The 19,715-nt window shown below is 41.1% G+C and overlaps 1 protein-coding gene across 2 annotated transcripts in view; it reads right to left on the bottom strand.

Moving 5' to 3' along the window:
- RFTN1 (raftlin, lipid raft linker 1) overlaps positions 1-19,715 on the bottom strand; it is a 156,063-nt gene that overhangs the window by 110,412 nt on the left and 25,936 nt on the right. For both annotated transcript variants that reach the window (XM_087892593.1, XM_034402668.3), the window contains exon 2: positions 8,804-8,956. In XM_087892593.1, the coding sequence (XP_087748719.1) occupies positions 8,804-8,948 (145 nt within the window). In that variant the 5' untranslated portion in view covers positions 8,949-8,956. The remainder of the gene's footprint in view (positions 1-8,803; positions 8,957-19,715) is intronic.

Raw genomic sequence — 19,715 nt, 5'->3', positions numbered from 1 at the left:
CGAGCCCTGGCCTTGGCCCTGATTTTGTTAGCTGCAGCAACACTGGCCATTCGAGGCCTAGAAACAGCTCTGCCTCTGATAAGAGGGGGAGACCAAGAACCCTCAGCAGAAAAAGATGCTTGCCTGTCAGTATCCCCCATAATTCTAAAGTCTGTTGTCCTGTCCAGAAATCCACAGAAAAGGGCAAAGTCTTCCCAACCGGAGAGGAAAGGGAATTATACTGGCCTGACAAAATGGCCGCCGTTGAAGTCAAAATGGCCGCCTCCAACAGCCACAGTTCAAAGAAGGCAGTCTTCGGGGGTGATCAAAAAGGCCGCAGGTCAGGCCGCTAAGCAAGCCCGCAGACAAATACAGACTTTGCGCTGGTCAATGTCCAGATGCCCTCTGCCAATCAGGAATCACCAGCTCTGTGCCCAGAAAGGCTGGGGAAACAAAGTCGCCCGGACAAATGGCTGCCAAAATTTGCGCGGGAACGAAGGCCGCCACGACTTACACCTAGCTCAAAGTGCCTGGCAACGCCCCTCCGATCGTAGCAATGCAGCCAGGCACAGGCAATCACCAAAAAGCAGCGCCCAGGCTGAAAGAGGCTGGCGCGACTGCAAACAGCCCCCAAACGGCGAGAAAAGGACAAAAAAAAGCCGCTGCGCCTCTCAGCTGAGAGGCGGTGATGAAAGGGACGCCGCAGCAAGCCGAAATGGCGCGTGCGTCCCCTGGGTCCAACGCAGCCTCCTGCAGGCAGAAAAGGCGATTTTTTAAGGGTCCAGGGCCAAAGCCAGCCGGATAGCCCCCTCAGAGCTTTAAAAGTGTAGGGGAGGTTGGGGGGAGAGCAACAGCCACCCCCCCACACACACACTCAATCCAGAAGCGGAGAGATTCCCCATAGTCTACCTGCTATTTCTGCCAATCACAGCTACAACAGATTAGTAGAGAAAAAAACAACAACAAAAACAACAACAACAACAAAAAAAATAATAACAAAGTCCAGGGAATAATTATTAAATCCAACTCAAAGCTCAGGAGCTTAAGGTTGCAACCATGAGCTAGGGCTGAGTTGAAACAAACTGAAGAGACGTCACCAGGGAGGCGGATCTTCAGAAGTTTCAACTCAGGACATAGAGCTAGAGCATACTGAATCCCAGACTGGCACCTCCCATTTCTACACTATGGAGAACACACCCTATGGAATACAATTTGTATTGCTTACCCAGCCAAAGCAATTACAATTTGTCTTGGTTGGTTCATTAGTGACATTCACCAAAGTTTATTTTTTCCCTCCATGAGAATAATGTACATTCCTTTATCCTCAATTGGTTTACATTAACTCCTAGTCAAAAGACAAGATTTCCCATCTTCTCTCAGTAGGGAAGCTGTCACCACTTGGGGGGAAAAGATTTTAACCATCTGTCTATCAAGCAGCAGTTGTGTGGGTGTTTAAGCAATTTCTCATTATTACAAGATGGTCTATCAAAATGCACATGTTGGACCTTGGCCATAAGCTCCAAAGTGCAAACTTACCTAATTGGTTATTTTAAAAAATTATCTCAATTTGTGTACTGTGCTTCTCAAATAATACAGAAACGTGTGTATGTGTCTCTGTGTTTGTGTATTTTCTTATGAACTTCTACCTCAAGTTGAGCAAGCAGCATCACCATTTTAGATTAAATGAAACTTTGAGTATGTAATCTAAAGTATATGTAAATTGCTAACAATATATTTACCACAGCAGCTTTATGCTTAACCAAATAGATTTTTCTTCTTTTTATTATTATTAATTAAATTTATATATTGTCCAACTCCTAAGGATTTATTTTACAAATAAAAATGCTTAAAACAAGAAAAATATTATAGACAAAAATGAAGAATGAAGACGGCAAGGGTCCAACAAACTGGACAAGAACAAAAATAAATCCACATATTCCGGGAGGGGATGTTTTTTACGCTTACAGCCAGGTCTTCAAAACCCTTTGAAACACCAGCAGGGTAGAGGCTATCCAGATCATGGGGAAATATACAGTATAAGAAATAAGAGACATGGAAGCACCATAATATTGGACTGGATTACCTTGCCCAGCACTAGTAGATTCACATGTATAACCATGGTTTGTTAACTAAGCCACTAAGTTTGTATATCTTTCTACATGCAAAGTAAGTGCTTACCATAGGTAACTACACTTTTACCTTCATCTGTATATACGCAGTTACTGAAAAAGCTTTCCTTATGATTTGCTGATTACCTGTTTGGAAGTACCAAGGAAATTATTCTGCTTAATTGAAAATAAAATATAATTGGCTTGAAACTTTGTTTCTTAGACTAATTGTAGACATAAAAACAGTACATAAACAGAAGCCTGGAATACTTTCATAAACTGTGTAACAGAGAAAACAGAAATGGGCAGTATTAATTTCTGATACATTGGAGACAGAAGTGAATATAGGAAAAAATGCACTCTTCCATGCCCCGACTCTTTAAATGAAGCATGCACTGAAAATCTCTAATATAAGTCATGCTCTCTTACCCACTATGAAATTCATTTAAATCATTCTATAATCCAAATTAACTGTTACAAAAGAATTTGTACTAGATCATTTGAGAATATGTGTATATATATATGTGCATGTGTGTGCGTCTGTACTCACATACAGTTTATACACACACACACACAGAGTATATTTGCTTTTTTATAATAATTCCCTGTAGATTTTTCTTCCTATTTACTATTCATAGTAGATCATTTAAGCCAAGCTTTTCCAATCTGTCTGTCCTACAGATGTTTATACATTACTTCAATTCCAAGAACTGTCAGCAATTGCTTTGCTGAAAAAGTTGTATTTCTTGCATCTAAAAAATGCCAGTTATCAGAATGGCTGAATGCCAAAAATAATGGTTCAGTCATAACATATTATTCCTATAAGAGCTACTTGCAGCCCCCTTTTTACAACTTGTGATAGATAACGGTCATATCTTCAATCAGCAGCAGTTGGCAAGGGAGAGAAGTATATATGACCTTGTATGGATCTTCTTTCCTACTGAATTAAGAGATATCTACCCATCCCTGAGTTGGCACAAAATTAGGCCAGCATGAAATTTGCTGTCAGTTTTGCCATTCCCTATATTTCATATTTCTAGCCCTGATGATTTCCTGATTATATACTTGAGGGATGTGTTAAGCAAAGCAGATGATTGTTTCCTCCAGCTTAATTTCCCTTCCTCTAGATGTCACTAGACATCACAGGTAAACATTCACTACAACCATGAGAGAAATGTCTAACACCTTCAAGCTGATGGGCCTTTCACTAGATAAATGAAAACTCAGGACTGGAAAATGATTCTTCAGTTCAGAACAGGTAACAGGCCAATTTAATTATCATTCATTCCACCTTTGCACAATTATATAGTAACTCTACTGTACATTAAAACCACTGTTAACTTTCCATTTGGTGATTAAGGCTGCACTCATTCACTCTTTGGACTTAAGGTGAGAGGAATAAGGAAGGTTCAACTTTACTGGCCTGGTCTCCAGTGCAGCCAAGAACAGGTGATTTTGATTTAAATCATGATTTAAATCATGATTTAAGTCACTAGTAAAAAGGCTTGATTTAAATCAACTCAATTTAAATTATAATTTTTAAACAGCAACTGTCATCTCTGTCCCTCAGTGGCTCTTCCTCTGACTGGCTGTTGACTCACCGGCCGTCCCATTCATTTTAATGGCAGTGACACAAGGTCAGGAATGTGGCAGGCAGCAGGTGAGTGAATGCCCACTAACAGGCGCTGCCATGATAGATCTGAAATGATAGGTGCTCTTTAATATTATATTTATAATCTGCTTAGAAGATTTCACTTTCATTTTTATTGCTTGCCCTTCCTCCTCACACTTAAAGCCTGGTGGTACAGATGCATTTCTCTTCAAACAATCATACAGTTTGTAGTGTACACAGATTTGAAAAACAATGGGATAAAGGAATATTCCTGAACTTTGTTTTATTATTTATCTCATGGTTACTGTGGAATTGTGTGAATGCATCAATGCAGTGCATGTTGTCTCAGCTTGCAGAGCTTGGATTCATTGAATTATTTATTAATTCAATTATTAAAAAAATTTAAATACTACAGAATATTCAACCTGATGTGACATAACTAAGCTCCATTTCATGCTGAATAAACTAAATTATTAATGTATCTCAAATAGAAAACTATCTTTAGATATTTTTATTCCAAAAGCATTTTATTAAAATAAATTTGATAAAAATTTTAAAAATCTGGTTTAAATTTTAAAAATCCAATTTTTTATTTAAAAAAAATCAACTTTTTTTTGAAAAAAATTATTATTTTTTAAAAAAAACAAACATAAAATACATATTTTAAGAACTGAGCATTAATCCGGACAAAAATAGGTACAATCGCTTTCTCCTCTTTATCGAGCTCTTTCCCAAATCTCCACCATTACATCTTTCAAAATAAAAATCAAAACAATTTTTTCCCCCCACAATTGTAAGATTGTAATAATGAAATGATTCTGCATATAATGAAGAGTATAATGTGTGATAAGCCTAAGAAATATAGCTGTTAGTTAAAAGAGATTAGGATTTAAAGATTTAATGTAATGGGTCATAGGATGGGCATTTAGATAGAATTTAGGGTAAATAATTGTAATTAAATACTGAGTTGTGTTATTTGGAAATTAAGATTTGTGGTGATATAATAGAGTGGTAAATGTTTATATTAAGAAAAATCATCAACTTTTATCCACCCTGGCCAAGAATAAGATGATAACCTTCTAACTCAAAGTTCAGCTTCTTTCCCTTGCTCCTCTCCCTGCCCATATTTTCCTTCCTATCTTTTTTTTTTTTTAATTTGATTTATATGCCGCCCTTCTCCGGAGACTCAGGGCGGCTTACAGTGCGTTAAGCAATAGCCTTCATACTTTTGTATATTTATACAAAGTCAGCTTATTGCCCCCACAAACTGGGTCCTCAATTTACCTACCTTAGAAAGGATGGAAGGCTGAGTCAACTTTGAGCCTGGTGAGATTTGAACTTACAGTAATTGCAGACAGCTGGTGTTAATCACAATGCTATCTTCTTCTCCTCCACCGACCTTGTTGTTTCTTTAGTTACTTGCTTGCTCTTTCTCTGCCTATTCTGTCACTCTCTCCACTCCCCATTTTGTCTTTGCTTTGCATATGATGACCACATAAAATTAACCTGCAAAGCTTGCTACAGCAGCATCCATAATAAATCATAACACCTTAATAACTTTATTTATAGCCACATCATCGTGCCACTCTTGTGTGTCCTGAAATTAGATGCAAGAATATAAATTGCAGTTTCTGCATGATGTTACAGTCATCCATGTGCATTAACTATTTTGACCACCACCACCATGGATGCTTACACCTGTGCCTCTTTAGTTAACTTTCTGCCACACTAATTGCTTTGCTTTTGCTCTTGAGCCCAATTTTTTTTGTCAAAGGAAGTGTAGTGCTGACAAACTAAGAGCACCAAAAACAAGGCAAGCAGGAAACAACCAAAGCCACAAGGGACACAATGAAAGACAACAGTGGAATGGAGGCAGATGAAGCCGATTGTGTACCAGAGCAAAGGAAGCATGTCCATATCAGACTTAAGCGACCAATAAACATCTGGATAATCCCATATGCTACAGGTCACTTGACAGTACTGCTGATGGAATAGCTAGTAAAGTACCCTAGATGTTACACATCCTGCAACTAATGCTGGATACTTTCAGTTTAAGGAGAAAATACGGCTAGCATTATTCTAGGAGAATGTGTATTTATTCATTCATAGATTGGTGAGAAGATATAGAAGAAAATGGATATTGCAATACCATAATTGTGTTGTCTTTATATGCAATGGGAAAATGTGCTACATGGAATTATGATTCTGTCTCCAATGGATTTATCTAGAATGAATACTCTGTTTGCAAGAGTTCAAAACACTTTGGTATTTAATGCAAAAGGGCCAGAAACTGATTATACAGTATCACTGTGGTCTACTTTACACTTTAGCCTATTACTCCACTCCTAAATTCTTGATACAGAAAGAAAAAAGAAAGATGAGCTAGATGTTATACTGAAAATGAGAAACTAACAGGATACTTATTTTATCTCTTTATTTCTTCTGCTTTTATATTGATATAATGTATCTAATTATATTACTCCTAACACTGGAAAACAAGATACTCAAATAATTTGGCAAAACAACGATTGAAAAAATGAATAAAAATTGTGTTGTACTAGGATTATTTCACTTGAAATAGAACAAAAAAGAGAATTCAGGCCCTAAGTAAGAATGCTTGTGTGTATTTAGTTACATACCATTTCTTTTTGAATAGTCAGTGTCAAGATTATTTATAGGAAAAATTGCAATCAGCTATCAATGTTGAGGGATATGACTTATCATATTAATAAAGCCATATTTAACAAAGCCATATTTTTAAAATTGTATAACTCTTGCACTTCTACAATACTTTTGCTTATTCTAGCAATTATATTCCATATAGGATTATGGACCTTGAGGTTTCTTTATGGTAAGGGGAAACAACACCTTGTGACCTATGAAAACCTTTGGGTAGGGAACACTTTATATGATAAGCATGGGTCAATATGCTGGCTCTGTAAAACGGCTTAGAGAGGACTGAAAAGCACTGTGAAACGGTATATAAATTTAAGTGCTATTGCTATATGTACACTAATACAGGGAGTCCTTGAGTTACAACCACAATTGAGCTCAAAATTTCTGTTGTTAAGTGAGACGTTTGTTAAGTGAGTTTATGATCTTTCTTGCCACAGTTGTTAAGTGAACCACTGCAATTGTTAGGCTAGTAACACAGTTGTAAAGCGAAAATCTGGCTTCCCCATTCTGACTTTGCATGTCAGAAGGTTGCAAAAAGTGATCGCATGACCTTGGGCAATAGCAACAGTCTTAAGTATGAACCAGTTGCCAAGCATCTGAATTTTGATCACATGATCATGGGAACTTTGCAAAGGTTGTAACTCTGAAAAACGGTCATAAGTCACTTTTTTCAGTGCTGTTATAACTTTGAATGGTCACTAACTGAACTGTTGTAAATCAAGGACTACTTGTACAGTAAAGATGTTATGGGAATATAAGAATAATCATAAGAAGCTCTATCCAACACTTCTCAATAAGCCAAAAGCCATTCAGTCTTGCCAGAGTTCAATTGAAGCCTGTTGTCCCCCATTTAGGCTGCCACAGGCTCAAATTTCACTTGAATTGACTGGAAAAAAATAACTGAAGGTTAACAGATTATATGGCCTTTAATTTTCCCCCCTAACTACATCAATATAATCTACATTTTACCCCATTTTGAACTACTTTTATTTCCTGATACCCAGTGCATGTGGATTACATTACCTTCCTTTGCACTTGTTTTATTTTATATGTAGTTCATATATTTGAAGTTTGCCAGTATTAGAAGACAAATCAAATCTGAAATTTTTTTAAAGATTTAAGCAGGAAATGGATCAAATTTAAAATGCCTAGAAAATAGATATTGTTACAAGATACATGATATAATTTCTTTATGACACAAAATTGACATTATTATTTTGTACGGTTACTAGCCTCATTTTGCATTCTGTGAAATTAAACAGGAAGCAGATTCTCTTTTTATAGACTCTACATTTCCTTTTCCTACAAAGCAAAAATAGTAACAAACCTTTAATGCTACAACTAAATGAAGAGAATTTAATTTTCCAAAAATAATGCCAGCTAAGTCAGAAATCTGAGCATTTTACATGACTATGCTCTCAGTCAGAGACTCCCTTTTCATATAAGCTATTTTTAACACAGCAATTGTTTTTAAAAAGAAACAATACTGAATGGGTCAGGAAAGAGTGTCATATCTTTGAATTATAATGTAAAATTTAAAAACAATTTAGTTTGAGATTCTTATATTCAATAAAAATAAGAATTACCAATTTCTAAGGAAAAATCAAAATGTATATATGTAGCAAGACATGAATATATATTTTCATAATTCACATTTCACTCATTCAAGTTCTTAAAAAAATGCAATATAACAAATCAGTTTGTACACACTATGGAAAACTTTCTTATGTATTTAATGTGAAAGTTACAAGCTATAACCAAAGCAATTTATAGGTACAAAAAATTCATATACACAAAATATAAATTATTGATTGCAAATGCTGGTTTCACTTCAAATCCTTTGCATTGCCTCGCAGAAATACAACTCTTTTCTTTAGGCTAGATCACAGAACTATTGAATGTATATATGAAAAGTGATAAAAAACAACTGTACAATTGTTTATCTAAAGGTTATCTAAGTTTACCTGATAAATACATTATGCCATCTTTTAAGTAATAAATAGCACTTCATTTTTTACTCCATTTCTCTCTCTCATGGGCACAATGAAAATCACATCTCCTCCTTCATCAAATCATCATGTTGGAAGGAACTTTGGAAACAACTTAGCCAAGATCAAGAATCCATTATGAGCAATACCTAGCATTTCTGCATAATTATGTCTTTGTTATATGGATTCCAAAATCCAAACAACTACCACATAGAAACCACATAATTCCAGTTTTGCACATCAATGATACCACTATATTTACTATAATGTTTACCTGTCCAAAACAATAATGTAATTAAAGAGCCCAGCTTCAATCCACAAAAACTTTGCTTCTCCCCAATATATAGAATTGATACAATGCTGCTAAGACTTTTAAAGCTGAGCTTTTATCATTTTGACTTATCTATGTATAGTATGTTGAAAAGAGAGGAAAGACTTACCATTACTTAAAGTTGTAAAATCTAGAAAGTGGTATTCATAGAAAATATCAGTTTTCATTTCAACCTGGGGCCTCTTCAAAGTGGAATAGATGTTTCCAGGCCGTTTGTCATCATGTTTTTCCAATTTATTTAGTCTGCAACCCATTGTAAAAGCTGATGACAAGAGAGGGAGAAGAAAAACATGGATGAGTTGCCTAAATAACTTCATTAACACAAAGTTTAGTTATTTTATTAAGAATCATTAAACTTTTCATAGACTTTTCAGCAGCTTAATTAAATATTTAAATTACTCACTGTACACATCCTGCCATTTTCTACCTCCTAAGAGTATCCTTGTCCCAGGATATCTTTCCTACTGAAAGGGATTCCTCATGCAATTTAAAATCCTGGTTTTATAAGCTTTTTAGACTTGCAAGGAGCTTCCAATCTTTCATAAGGAGAAAGGCTCCCCACTACAGAAGTATACCTCTCCAATAAATGGTAAATAATATAACTAATGAAGGGATACAACAGAGAGGGTATTACCAGCAATATCTGACTTTTGCATCATCACAATATGGGAAGCATAAATTTTAATTTTTCTAAAGCTATGATTCCCAGATTTCATTGGAAGTCCACTATATAGTCTATTTTCTTTTGGTATATTTTTTTTCTTACGCAGCCTGAGGAGCAATTTTTTAAAGGAAATACAACATCAATCTGGGAATTATCCTTTCCCTTTCCAGCATTGCCCTTCCAAACTACCCCCAGAAAAAGTCTGACCACAGTGGAAGTTATTTAATTTCCTGCCCATTCACACAGACAATAGCAAAATAGCCAATACAAGGAGGGGGAGGGGGAAACATGCATTTACTAAAATAACTGATTATATTTTTTTAAAAATACTCCTGCTCCTTAGTCACTAAGAGTGCACCTGAAAAGAGCTAAAAAAGGACTAAAAATACTTTTAGTCAATTCTTATTTTTCAAAACAGAAAATGAGAAAAAGCTCAAAGGTCATCCTAAACTATTTCTGGATAATTAAATTAGTAATCAGACTCTAACTGTGTATGAAATGAAAAATGAACTGAAAATAAGATTACATGAAACACGATGAGCAGGAAAGTCACACAATCTATAAGAAATATTAATACTGAATACTAGATGATAGAAGAAAAACTCATCTTTTTTTTATTTAAGTGATCAAATTATTTAAGTGATCAAATTATCCCTTGAATACAATAATCTTGAAACTCTTAAATCATTAAAATGCTTAGCCATTTGAATAAATATGAACTGAAAATCTACACCAGACTGCATACAAGTAACTATTAACAGAATGTATATATTCTTGTACACAGCACTAATATTGAAGAAAAATATAACATCAAGATTTAAAATTAAATACTTCCTAATGTTTGCTGAATGATAAAAACGGGTAGCATCAAAAGCAGAATAATCTGCCTCATCTCATACAGCACCCTTCTGAGAGTTAAATATAAGACTACCCATTTCAGACATCACCCAGCTGTGAAGCTCTCAGTTCATCTTTTCTAAGATGCAACAAAAACTACTAAATTGTTTTACAAATAAAGGAAAACACTTCCATTAAGAATTGGGGAAGAATAATCAATAGCAACAGCAAACCTATGCACTAGAACATGAAGCATTATCAAGAAGCAAAAAGCAATTGGATAGGCAGCCTTTCATGGGAAAAATAAAGAGAGAAATGGCTAATAGATATAAGTATAGACAACAGTGAACTAGAGGGATCAACAATATAATTCAATATAAAAGAGTTTCTTAGGATGTTGAATATTATATTCCGGTATCTATAATCAATCCATATTATTATGCACAGAATTGTAGTTTAGCTAATAATTTGTCAGCTGCAGGAACCCCTTTTAACTATTTCTTATTTCTTCCTTTGCTATTGTCCTCAATTCTTGATTAAACATTTTACTAACATGGTAAAGCTACTAGCAAAATTCATTGCCAGTCCGCAAGAGAAGTGACAAAAGAGACCATTGACTCTCAATATGTGAATTACATTGATGGGGGAAAAAAGCAGAGATGCAAGGGACAGTAATATTAAGATGTGAGAGATAATAAAAGAGAAAACAGACATAAATCTACTTTCCAAGAAACAGGGAAAGAACATGTTGTGTGTCTGCTTAGACCAGTGATGGCTAACTTTTTTGCTGTCGCGTGCCAAAAGCGGGGGGAGCATGGGGGGGTTGTGTGTGTGCGTGCCCACACCCACAATTCAATGTGCCCCACCCCCATACATGTGTGCATGACCTCCCCATGCTTTCCCCATTTTTGGCACGCAATGGCACGATGGGCCAGGTAGGCCCATTTTTCGCCCTCCCCAGGCTCCAGAGGCTTTCTTGGAGCCTGGGGAGGGCAGAAATGGCCTTCCCTACCTCCCAGAGGTCCTCTGGAGGCTGGAAATGGCTCATACCCTGACTTCTGGTGACACCTGAAGGCCTGAAAATCAGGTGGCCAGCACACGCATGTGCACTGGAGCTGAGCTGGGGAACACTCACGTGCCCACAGATATGGCTCCATAGGTTCACCATCATGGGCTTAGACTGTATAACTAAGCCAAGAATGGTTGCTATGATTGCTTGCTTCATTTCTCTAATAAAACTGTTAATTTCTGTTAAAATAATTTTTTTAAGAATAGAATACTTTATTTGACCAAGTGTGATTAGACACATAAGAAATTGTCTCCGGTGCAGAAGCTCTCAATATACATGCAACGCAACAGAGTAATAATAATCATAATATGATACCAATAAGAGGGGATAGTAGATAAGAAGGATAAAAGTAAAACTACAGCAATGCAACGTGAGTAAATATATGTAGACATAGAACATGAGGATTATGTGTTCAGCGGAATGATGGCACAAGGGAAAAAACTGTTCCTGTGTCTAGTTGTTTTGGCATGTAATGCCCTAAAGCTGTGGTGGCGAACCTATGGCATGCATGCCAGAGGTGGCACTCAGAGCCCTCTCTGTGGGCACACGTGCCATCACCCCAGCCCAGCTCATTCACATTGCTCTGTCACATTTCTCGCTGCCATTTGCAGGGAAACATTTTGTTTGTGGGACTAAAAAAAAAGTTCACTCAATCAATTTCAACTTCTCACAAAAGAAAAAGATATCATGAAGTTGGAATTGAAATTTAGCGTGCTTCAACAATGGGGGAGATGCGGTTCCCCCCCTCCTGGATCCCATTACGACACGGAGCCACAATGCAACCCTGCGGCGGCGTCAGCTAGCTCTCACCTCCCTGATATCAGTTGCTTTTCCTGCAGAGCTGCCTGTATTGTGATGCCCCGCCTCCCCACCGGCCAGCTGGTCTTCAGCACGCTGCTCCTTATCTCATCAGCCTCTGGATGTCAGATTCCCACCACCCAGTACCAGTTCAGGGGTTCTTTCCCACCCCAGGGAGCAGGGGGGGAAAGAGGGGGAAAAGAGAGAAAGAGAGAGATAGAGAGAGGGAAAGGGTAGGAAAAAGAAAGAGAAAGAGAGGGGGAGAGGGAGGGAAAGAGAGAGGGAGAGAAACGGAGAGAAAGAGGGGGAGAGAGGGGGAGGGACAGAGAGAGAAACAGAGAGAGAAAAGGAGGAAGGGGAGGAGAGAGAGAGAAACAGAGAGGAAGGGAAAGAGAGGGAGGGAAAGAGAGAAGGAGGGAAGAGAGAAAGAGGGAGGGAAAGAGAACATTTAAAAAGATATTACGAAAGTTTTTCTTTTTATTGTTGCTAAACGTAATATTTCAAAAGCAGAAAAAAATGAAGGGGCATAAAAATGCATTTATCATGTTTTTCATTGTCTCCTTGTTTATCATTATTATAGGTAGTAAAACCTCAGTATTCAAGTTAAATTGCCGTGTTGGCACTTTACGATAAACATGTGGATTTTGGGTTGCAGTTTGGGCATTCCGTCTCTAAAAGGTTCACCATCATTGCCCTATAGCAGTGATGGCTAACCTTTTTGCCGTCGCATCCCAAAAGCGGGGGAAGCGGGGGGGTCGCTCGCACGCGTACCCACACCCATAATTCAATGCATCCTGCCCCCCCACGTATGCATGTGTGACCCCCTCCGCGCTCCCCCCATATGCCCATTTTTCACCCTCCCAGGCTCCAGAGGCTTTCTTGGAGCCTGGGGAGGGTGAAAACAGCCTTCGCCACCCTCCAGAGGCCCTCTGGAGGCCGGAAATGGCCCGTTTCCTGACTTCCGGTGGGACCAGAAGGCCCATTTTTCTCCCTCCCCAGGCTCCAGAGCCTTTCTAGGAGCCTGGGGAAGATAAAAGCAGCCTTCCCCACCCCCCGGAGGCCCTCCGGAGACCAGAAACAGCCTGTTTCCTGACTTCCAGTGGGCCTGGAAGGCCCGAAAATCAGCTGGTTGGTGTGCACATGCCCTGAACTGAGCTAGGGCAATACTCACGTGCCCACAGATATGGTTCCATGTGCCACCTGTGGCACACATGCCATAGGTTCGCCATCAGGGCCCTATAGCATCATCCTGAGGGGAGAAGTTGAAACAGTTTATGTCCAGGATATAGATATGAGGAATCTATAAAAGATTTAAGAGGTTGTGTAGTTTATCCAAAGACATCAAGAAATCCAGTATGGTGTAAGCTGTTCAAAAATTGGTTTAGCGCTAGGAAGACCTAGGTTCAAGGCGGTTGTCTATCATGGAGCCTCACTGATTTTGGAAGATTCTTTTTTAGTCCAATCTATTATACATCATTGTGTAGTACGTATAAGAGTGAAGGGAATGTAAGTTGACTTGAGCAGGGTATCAATCTACCAAATTAAAAAAAAAAGTGAACAGCTGTTTTCACATCCTATGCCACTGAGGTGGCGCAGTGGTTAGAATGCAGTACTGCAGGCTACTTCTGCTGACTGCCTGCAATTTGGCAGTTCGAATCTCACCAGGCTCAAAATTGACTCAGCCTTCCAGTAGAATCCCACCCCCCCCCCCGGTGGATTCTATGCAACTCCTGAAGAACTCTGAGAAATAAAGTCTAGAATGACCGACAGTGGTAATAATAATAATAAAAAAAAAAGCAGGAAATGTGATTTGGTATAAGGAAGAACCCACGGATGACCCTACTCTGGGAACAATGGTAAAATGAGGATCCAGATTGTTGGAATATGCTGACTCTGTAAACCACCTAGAGAGTGCTGTAAGCACTATGAAGTGGTATATAAGTCTAAATGCTATTGCTATCAATTTATACTTAAAATGTACATTGCATACACACTGTATGATAGGATGCGTGGTAAAACTCTAATGGTATAATCATCAGGATCTGGAAGGCAATTGTGTCTTTTGTTTTGCCCTAATTTTTATTTGTCTATACAGATCTCCCCCCGCCCTGCCCTCCCGCCCCCGGTAGATTCTATGCAACTCCTGAAGAACTCTGAGAAATGAAGTCTAGAATGACTGACAGTGGTAAAAAAAAAGCAGGAAATGTGATTTGGTATAAGTAAGAACCCACAGATGACCCTACTCTGGGAACAATAAAGGTAACAAGGCATAATTACCCATCTGCCCTTCCTGCATCTACAGTCTTGAAAATATTCTTTTGGAGAAGCATGGGCTGAAGATCCAGGCAGTGTAAACTATGATTATCTGGCTAAACACTTTACAAATAAAATTACTCACGTTTACTCTGAGTTGAAAGCCAGACAACCCTATTAAGGTAACAGAAGGTGATTCCTTGATATTATCTGGGAGACTTCTAAAGTGGTGTACAGGACCCCAAGAAAGTGGTCAAAATCCTCTGGTTCTACCACTCACAGAAGAAAACTGTACTCTGCCTGGCTAATAAAAGCAACCAAAGAGGGGATTCGATTCTAAATCAAGAGCATAAAAAATATCTTTTTGAGAGGAAGAAATATACCAAGCACGAGTTCCTCTACTTCTTAGAAGCAGGTTTGGACAACTAGAGTAGCCATCTACTGTCTAAATTAAATCTCTCCTTATGGAGAAAATGATGACCTACTGCAGAAGTTTAGAAGAGTGCAATAAACCTCATGAGAACATATATTATTTAGTTTCTTGGCTATTTTGATTCAATCCTACACATGGGACAAAACCTGTATTAACCACTCTCACAGATCATGATTTGTAGCAACATTTAGATAAATGTGGCACAACAATCCTTGCTTTCCTAGATCTCTCAGCAGCTTTTAGTACTGTTGTCTATAGTATTCTACTAAACCAAGTGTTGAGAGTTGGAGAAATAATATTACAATGGTTTTACTGTCACCTAAATGGTGACAGGTCTAAATGTGATTGTGGGGATATGTATATGTGTGTGTGTGTGTGTGTGTGTGTGTGTGTGTGTGAGTAGTTTACAATCATAATTGAAATCAGAATTTTGGTTATATTTATGAGGCACACAAGTAATTGGACCCCATTTTTCACCTGAATCTTAGAGCAGTTAAGTAAATAACATGGTCATTAAGCAAATCCATTCTTTTCAATGAGTGTTTTTTCCTAGAATTCCTGGTCACATCACTGCAGGATGCTGCAACAGGTTGTTAATGCAAACCAACTGTCAAGGATCCAAAATGCAATCTGTAATTGGGCTATGTGTATGGTACAATGTGATACAACACCTGGAAGTTCTTTAGAGATCATAAAACATTCTTTGTAACTTGTACATTGTAACTTTGAACAGTTTTTAAACAATTATTCATAAATCAAGGCTATCTAATCGGAAAGCCTCAGGGTTCAGTCCCCTATCCTATTCAACATCTTATGGGACCACTGGAGGACATGACATCTATCAATTCAGAGTGAGGTATCATTAATATGCAGATAGATGATACTTAGTTATACAATTCTACCCTGGGCCCACTGAAAAAAATGGACATTGACTTACCTGAATGTCCTTTTTCGGAACGCTGCGTATACACTCCAGCATTGGGTAAACTCTCCTATCCGACAGCAACTGAGAGAACTTTTTTTACAATTTAACTCCTCCTCTGTGCTCTCTCCACTCCCCCTTTTCCCACTGATCCCCAGACTTGAACGAAGACACAATAGGTGAACCACAAACAACTTTATTAAAAAACAAAACACTCAACCACAACAAATACAACAAAGGGAGGGAAATGGAGTGTATACGCAGCGTTCCGAAAAAGGACATTCAGGTAAGTCAATGTCCATTTTCCAGAACGCTGCTACTACACTCCAGCATTGGGACATACCCAAGCCTAACTCCCAGGGTCGGGCAAAACACTAGTCCCCCCAGCAGAACCAGAAACAACTGCCTGCAAAACTCTCCTTCCAAAAGACGCCTCGGCCGAGGCGTAAGCATCAATCTGTAATGTCTAATAAATGGCGACAAAGAAGTCCAGGTAGCCGCCCTACAGATGTCCAACACCGAAGCCTGGGTAGCCCACGCAGCCGAAGTAGCTGCACTCCGAGTCGAATGAGGCAAATTATTCCTCGGGACAGGACGGTGCTGACCCTCATATGCCAACACAATACAGGCCTTAATCCAACGACCGATCGTGGCCGATGACACCTTCTGACCCATGGACGCAGGATGGAACGAGACAAAAAGAGCCTCCGTCTTCCGAAATGACACCGTTCTACGCATGTAGCACCTCAAGGCCCTGCGCACGTCCAGAGTGTGCCAAAGGACCTCACGGTGATGCCTCGGAGACGGACAGAAGTCTGGAAGAACTAATTCCTGCGCACGATGAAACCACGAATTAACTTTGGGCGTAAACGCAGGGTCCATCCGCAGGACTACGGTATTAGCATGAAAAATGCACAAGTCCTTCCTGACAGATAACACTGCGAGTTCCGAAACGCCCCTTGCTGATGTGATCGCCAGCAGGAAAGCAACTTTGAACGACAGGAACTTAAGAGAAACAGAACCAAGAAGTTCAAACGGTGACTCCGTGAGGGCCCGTAAAACCAAAGACAAATCCCAAGAAGGATAACGATGAACAGTAGGCGGTCTCAGGTTCGTAGCTCCATGAAGGAACCCCTTCACCCATGGATGATGAGACAAGGAAGTGTACGGAGAAAGGACAGCACAGTGGCCAAGGCCGCCACCTGACGACGGAGAGTGGCAGGAGACAGCCCTTTGTCTAGACCCACTTGCAGAAAGATGAGAACATCCTGTATCGTCGCAGACGTTGGATCCACATGGGCTGTCGTGCACCAACCGCAAAAGGCTTTCCACGAAGCTTCGTAGATCCTCATCGTGGACGGTCGACGGGCCGATTGAATCGTACCAATCACCGAGTCCAGCAAACAGCCTTTCTTCAGGATGACACGCTCAAACGCCAAACGGCCAACTGCAGCCACTGGGGCTCGGGATGACGTATGGCCCCTTGACACAGCACGATCCGATGTGGAGGGATCACCCACGGATCCGCCACCGAAAACTCCACAAGATCTGCGAACCACGGTCTGCGTGGCCAATGTGGCGCTACCAGTAGCAGTTCCGCCCTCTCCGCTATCATCTTCCGGATCACCTGCTGAATCAACGTGATTGGAGGGAAGGCGTATAGCAGATCGGATGGCCAACGACACCTGAGCGTTTGTGTTTTCCGCCGCTGGAGCCGGATACCGAGTGATGAACCGGGGAAGTTGGGCGTTGGCAGGACTGGCAAACAGATCCATCACCGGTCGACCAAAGCGAAAAGACGCCTCCTGAAATAGACTGGGAAGCAGTTGCCACTTGGCCTGATCTATCACTTCCCTGCTGAGCCAACCCGCTTGGGTGTTGGCCTTCCCGGAAATGTGGTCCGCGAGAATTGAGGCCAGATGTCTTTCCGCCCAATTGAACAGACGTACCGACTCGAGCATTAAAGTCTGTGACTTTGTCCCCCCTTCCCGGTTCACGTGCGCCTTGGCGGACATATTGTCCGTGAGTATCAGGACGTGACGACCCCGAACAATCGGTAGGAAATGTAGAAGGGCAAGACGAATGGCTCGCAGCTCTAGAAGGTTGATACTCTGAACACGTTCCTCCTGAGACCATCGTCCCTGGGCCACCTGGGTACCCAGGTGGGCTCCCCAGCCATGGAGACTGGCATCGGTGGTGATCACGACCCGGTCCAGTTCCAGAAAGTCGCAGCCTCTCAGGATGGCCGGCGATCTCCACCAACGCGACAGTCTGACTCGGGGAGGCACGGGCACCTTTCTTTCCGAGTTGGAGCAGCCTTTCCTCTGGAACGGGAGAAGAAGCCATTGAAGCGGGCGGGAGTGTCTGCGAGCCCATGGTACAATGCGGAAACACACGACCATCTTCCCCAACAATCTCGATAGTGTCAATAGAGGGATTGCCCTCCGGGACAGGACTTGGTCTAGAAGCGACCTGATGCTCTTCACCCTTTCCGACGAGAGGAAAACTTGACCTTTCTCGGAATCTATGAGGGTCCCGAGGTGCAATATTGCTGTCGAAGGGACGAGCTGGCTCTTGTCCAAGTTGATTGTGAATCCGTGCTCCTGGAAAGCCGAAAGCACCCTGTCTATCTCCCTCTCCGCTTGTGTCCGGGACGAGGAAAGGACTAAAATGTCGTCCAGGTAACATAAAAGTCTCACCGTAACGGCACTGAGAGATGCGGCCACCACTGCCACCAACTTGGTGAAGGTTCTGGGAGCCGAGGAAAGACCGAACGGCATTGCACAATACTGGTAATGCCTGCCCGCATACTCGAATTGAAGAAACTGCCGATGCGAAGGAAGTACTGGAACATGTAGGTAAGCCTCTCGCAAGTCCACTGACTGCATAAGGTCCCCTCGACGAATAGATGCCAGAATGGACCGAAGAGAGTGCATCTTGAAACGACGGTAATGTACTGCTCGGTTCAAATCCTTGAGGTTGAGAATCCCCTTGACACCGCCAGAGTTCTTGGGCACCAAAAACAGGACCGAGTAAAACCCGGTCCCCAGCTGGTCCAACGGAACCGGTTCGATCGCTTTGATCTCCAGTAGGTGTGATATCTCCTCCCCCATCAATCTGCGAGAATCCGTCAACAGAGGAACTGGGCACCGGATGAAACGTCGAGGAGGCCTATCTGTGAACTCGATCGCGAGGCCCTCCAAAATCGTGCGACGCACCCACTCGTCCGGAGTGGACCGGGACCACTGATGACGAAAGGCTTGGAGACGTCCACCCACAGGTCCCGGAGTCGGCGAGTCATTTGCCCCTTCTAAAGGGCCTAGAATTGGACCCACGATAGGAACGCTTTGAAGCGGTCTGAGGTCTGCCACAGTCCCTAAATCGGTGTCTGTCCGTGAAGCGGTCGGAAGTTGGGAACGACTGCCGGTATGAAGAGGGGCCTCCCTGCCCCGAATATGAACGAAAGGGCTGACACTGCGTGTATGGAATATAACGTCTCTCCTGTCTGCGGAAAGACGATGGCATAATTTTGCGTTTGTCTTTGTCCTCAACGAGGACTGGCTCCAATGCAGCACCAAAAAGATTCGGGCCGCCGCCAATTTCCATTTGGCTTTAACATCAGCCTTCCACGGCCGCAACCAGAAAAGGCGTCGCGATGTGACGGAAGTCGCCAGCGCCCGAGAAGCGAACTTGACAGAGTTCAACGAAGCGTCCGCCGAGTATTCTGTGGCTACAATAATCTTGTTAATGTCGTGACACAAACGGGTATCTTCCGGAGGGAGCCGTTCTTGAAACTGACGCAACCATATCAAAGAGGCCCTATTGAAGAATGAAGTGGCCGTGGCAGTTCGGACAGTCCAGGCCACAGCCTGATGTGACCTACGAAAGGCCAATTCAGTGCGTCTGTCTTCAGATTTCAGACCTTCAAGCGGGTCAGACGAAACCATCAATTGAGAAGTGAGGGCCGCCACTGGTGCGTCCACTGCGGGCAAGTCCAACATTGCCTCCAGCTCAGGCGCCGCACAGAACAGTTTTTTGTCTAGAT

Source organism: Pantherophis guttatus, chromosome 4 (assembly GCF_059756535.1).
Source record: "Pantherophis guttatus breed Tessera chromosome 4, ASM5975653v1, whole genome shotgun sequence".
Taxonomy (NCBI): domain Eukaryota; kingdom Metazoa; phylum Chordata; class Lepidosauria; order Squamata; family Colubridae; genus Pantherophis; species Pantherophis guttatus.
Note: the sequence above shows the minus strand (reverse complement) of the source record. Positions and strands in the feature narration are given on the sequence as shown.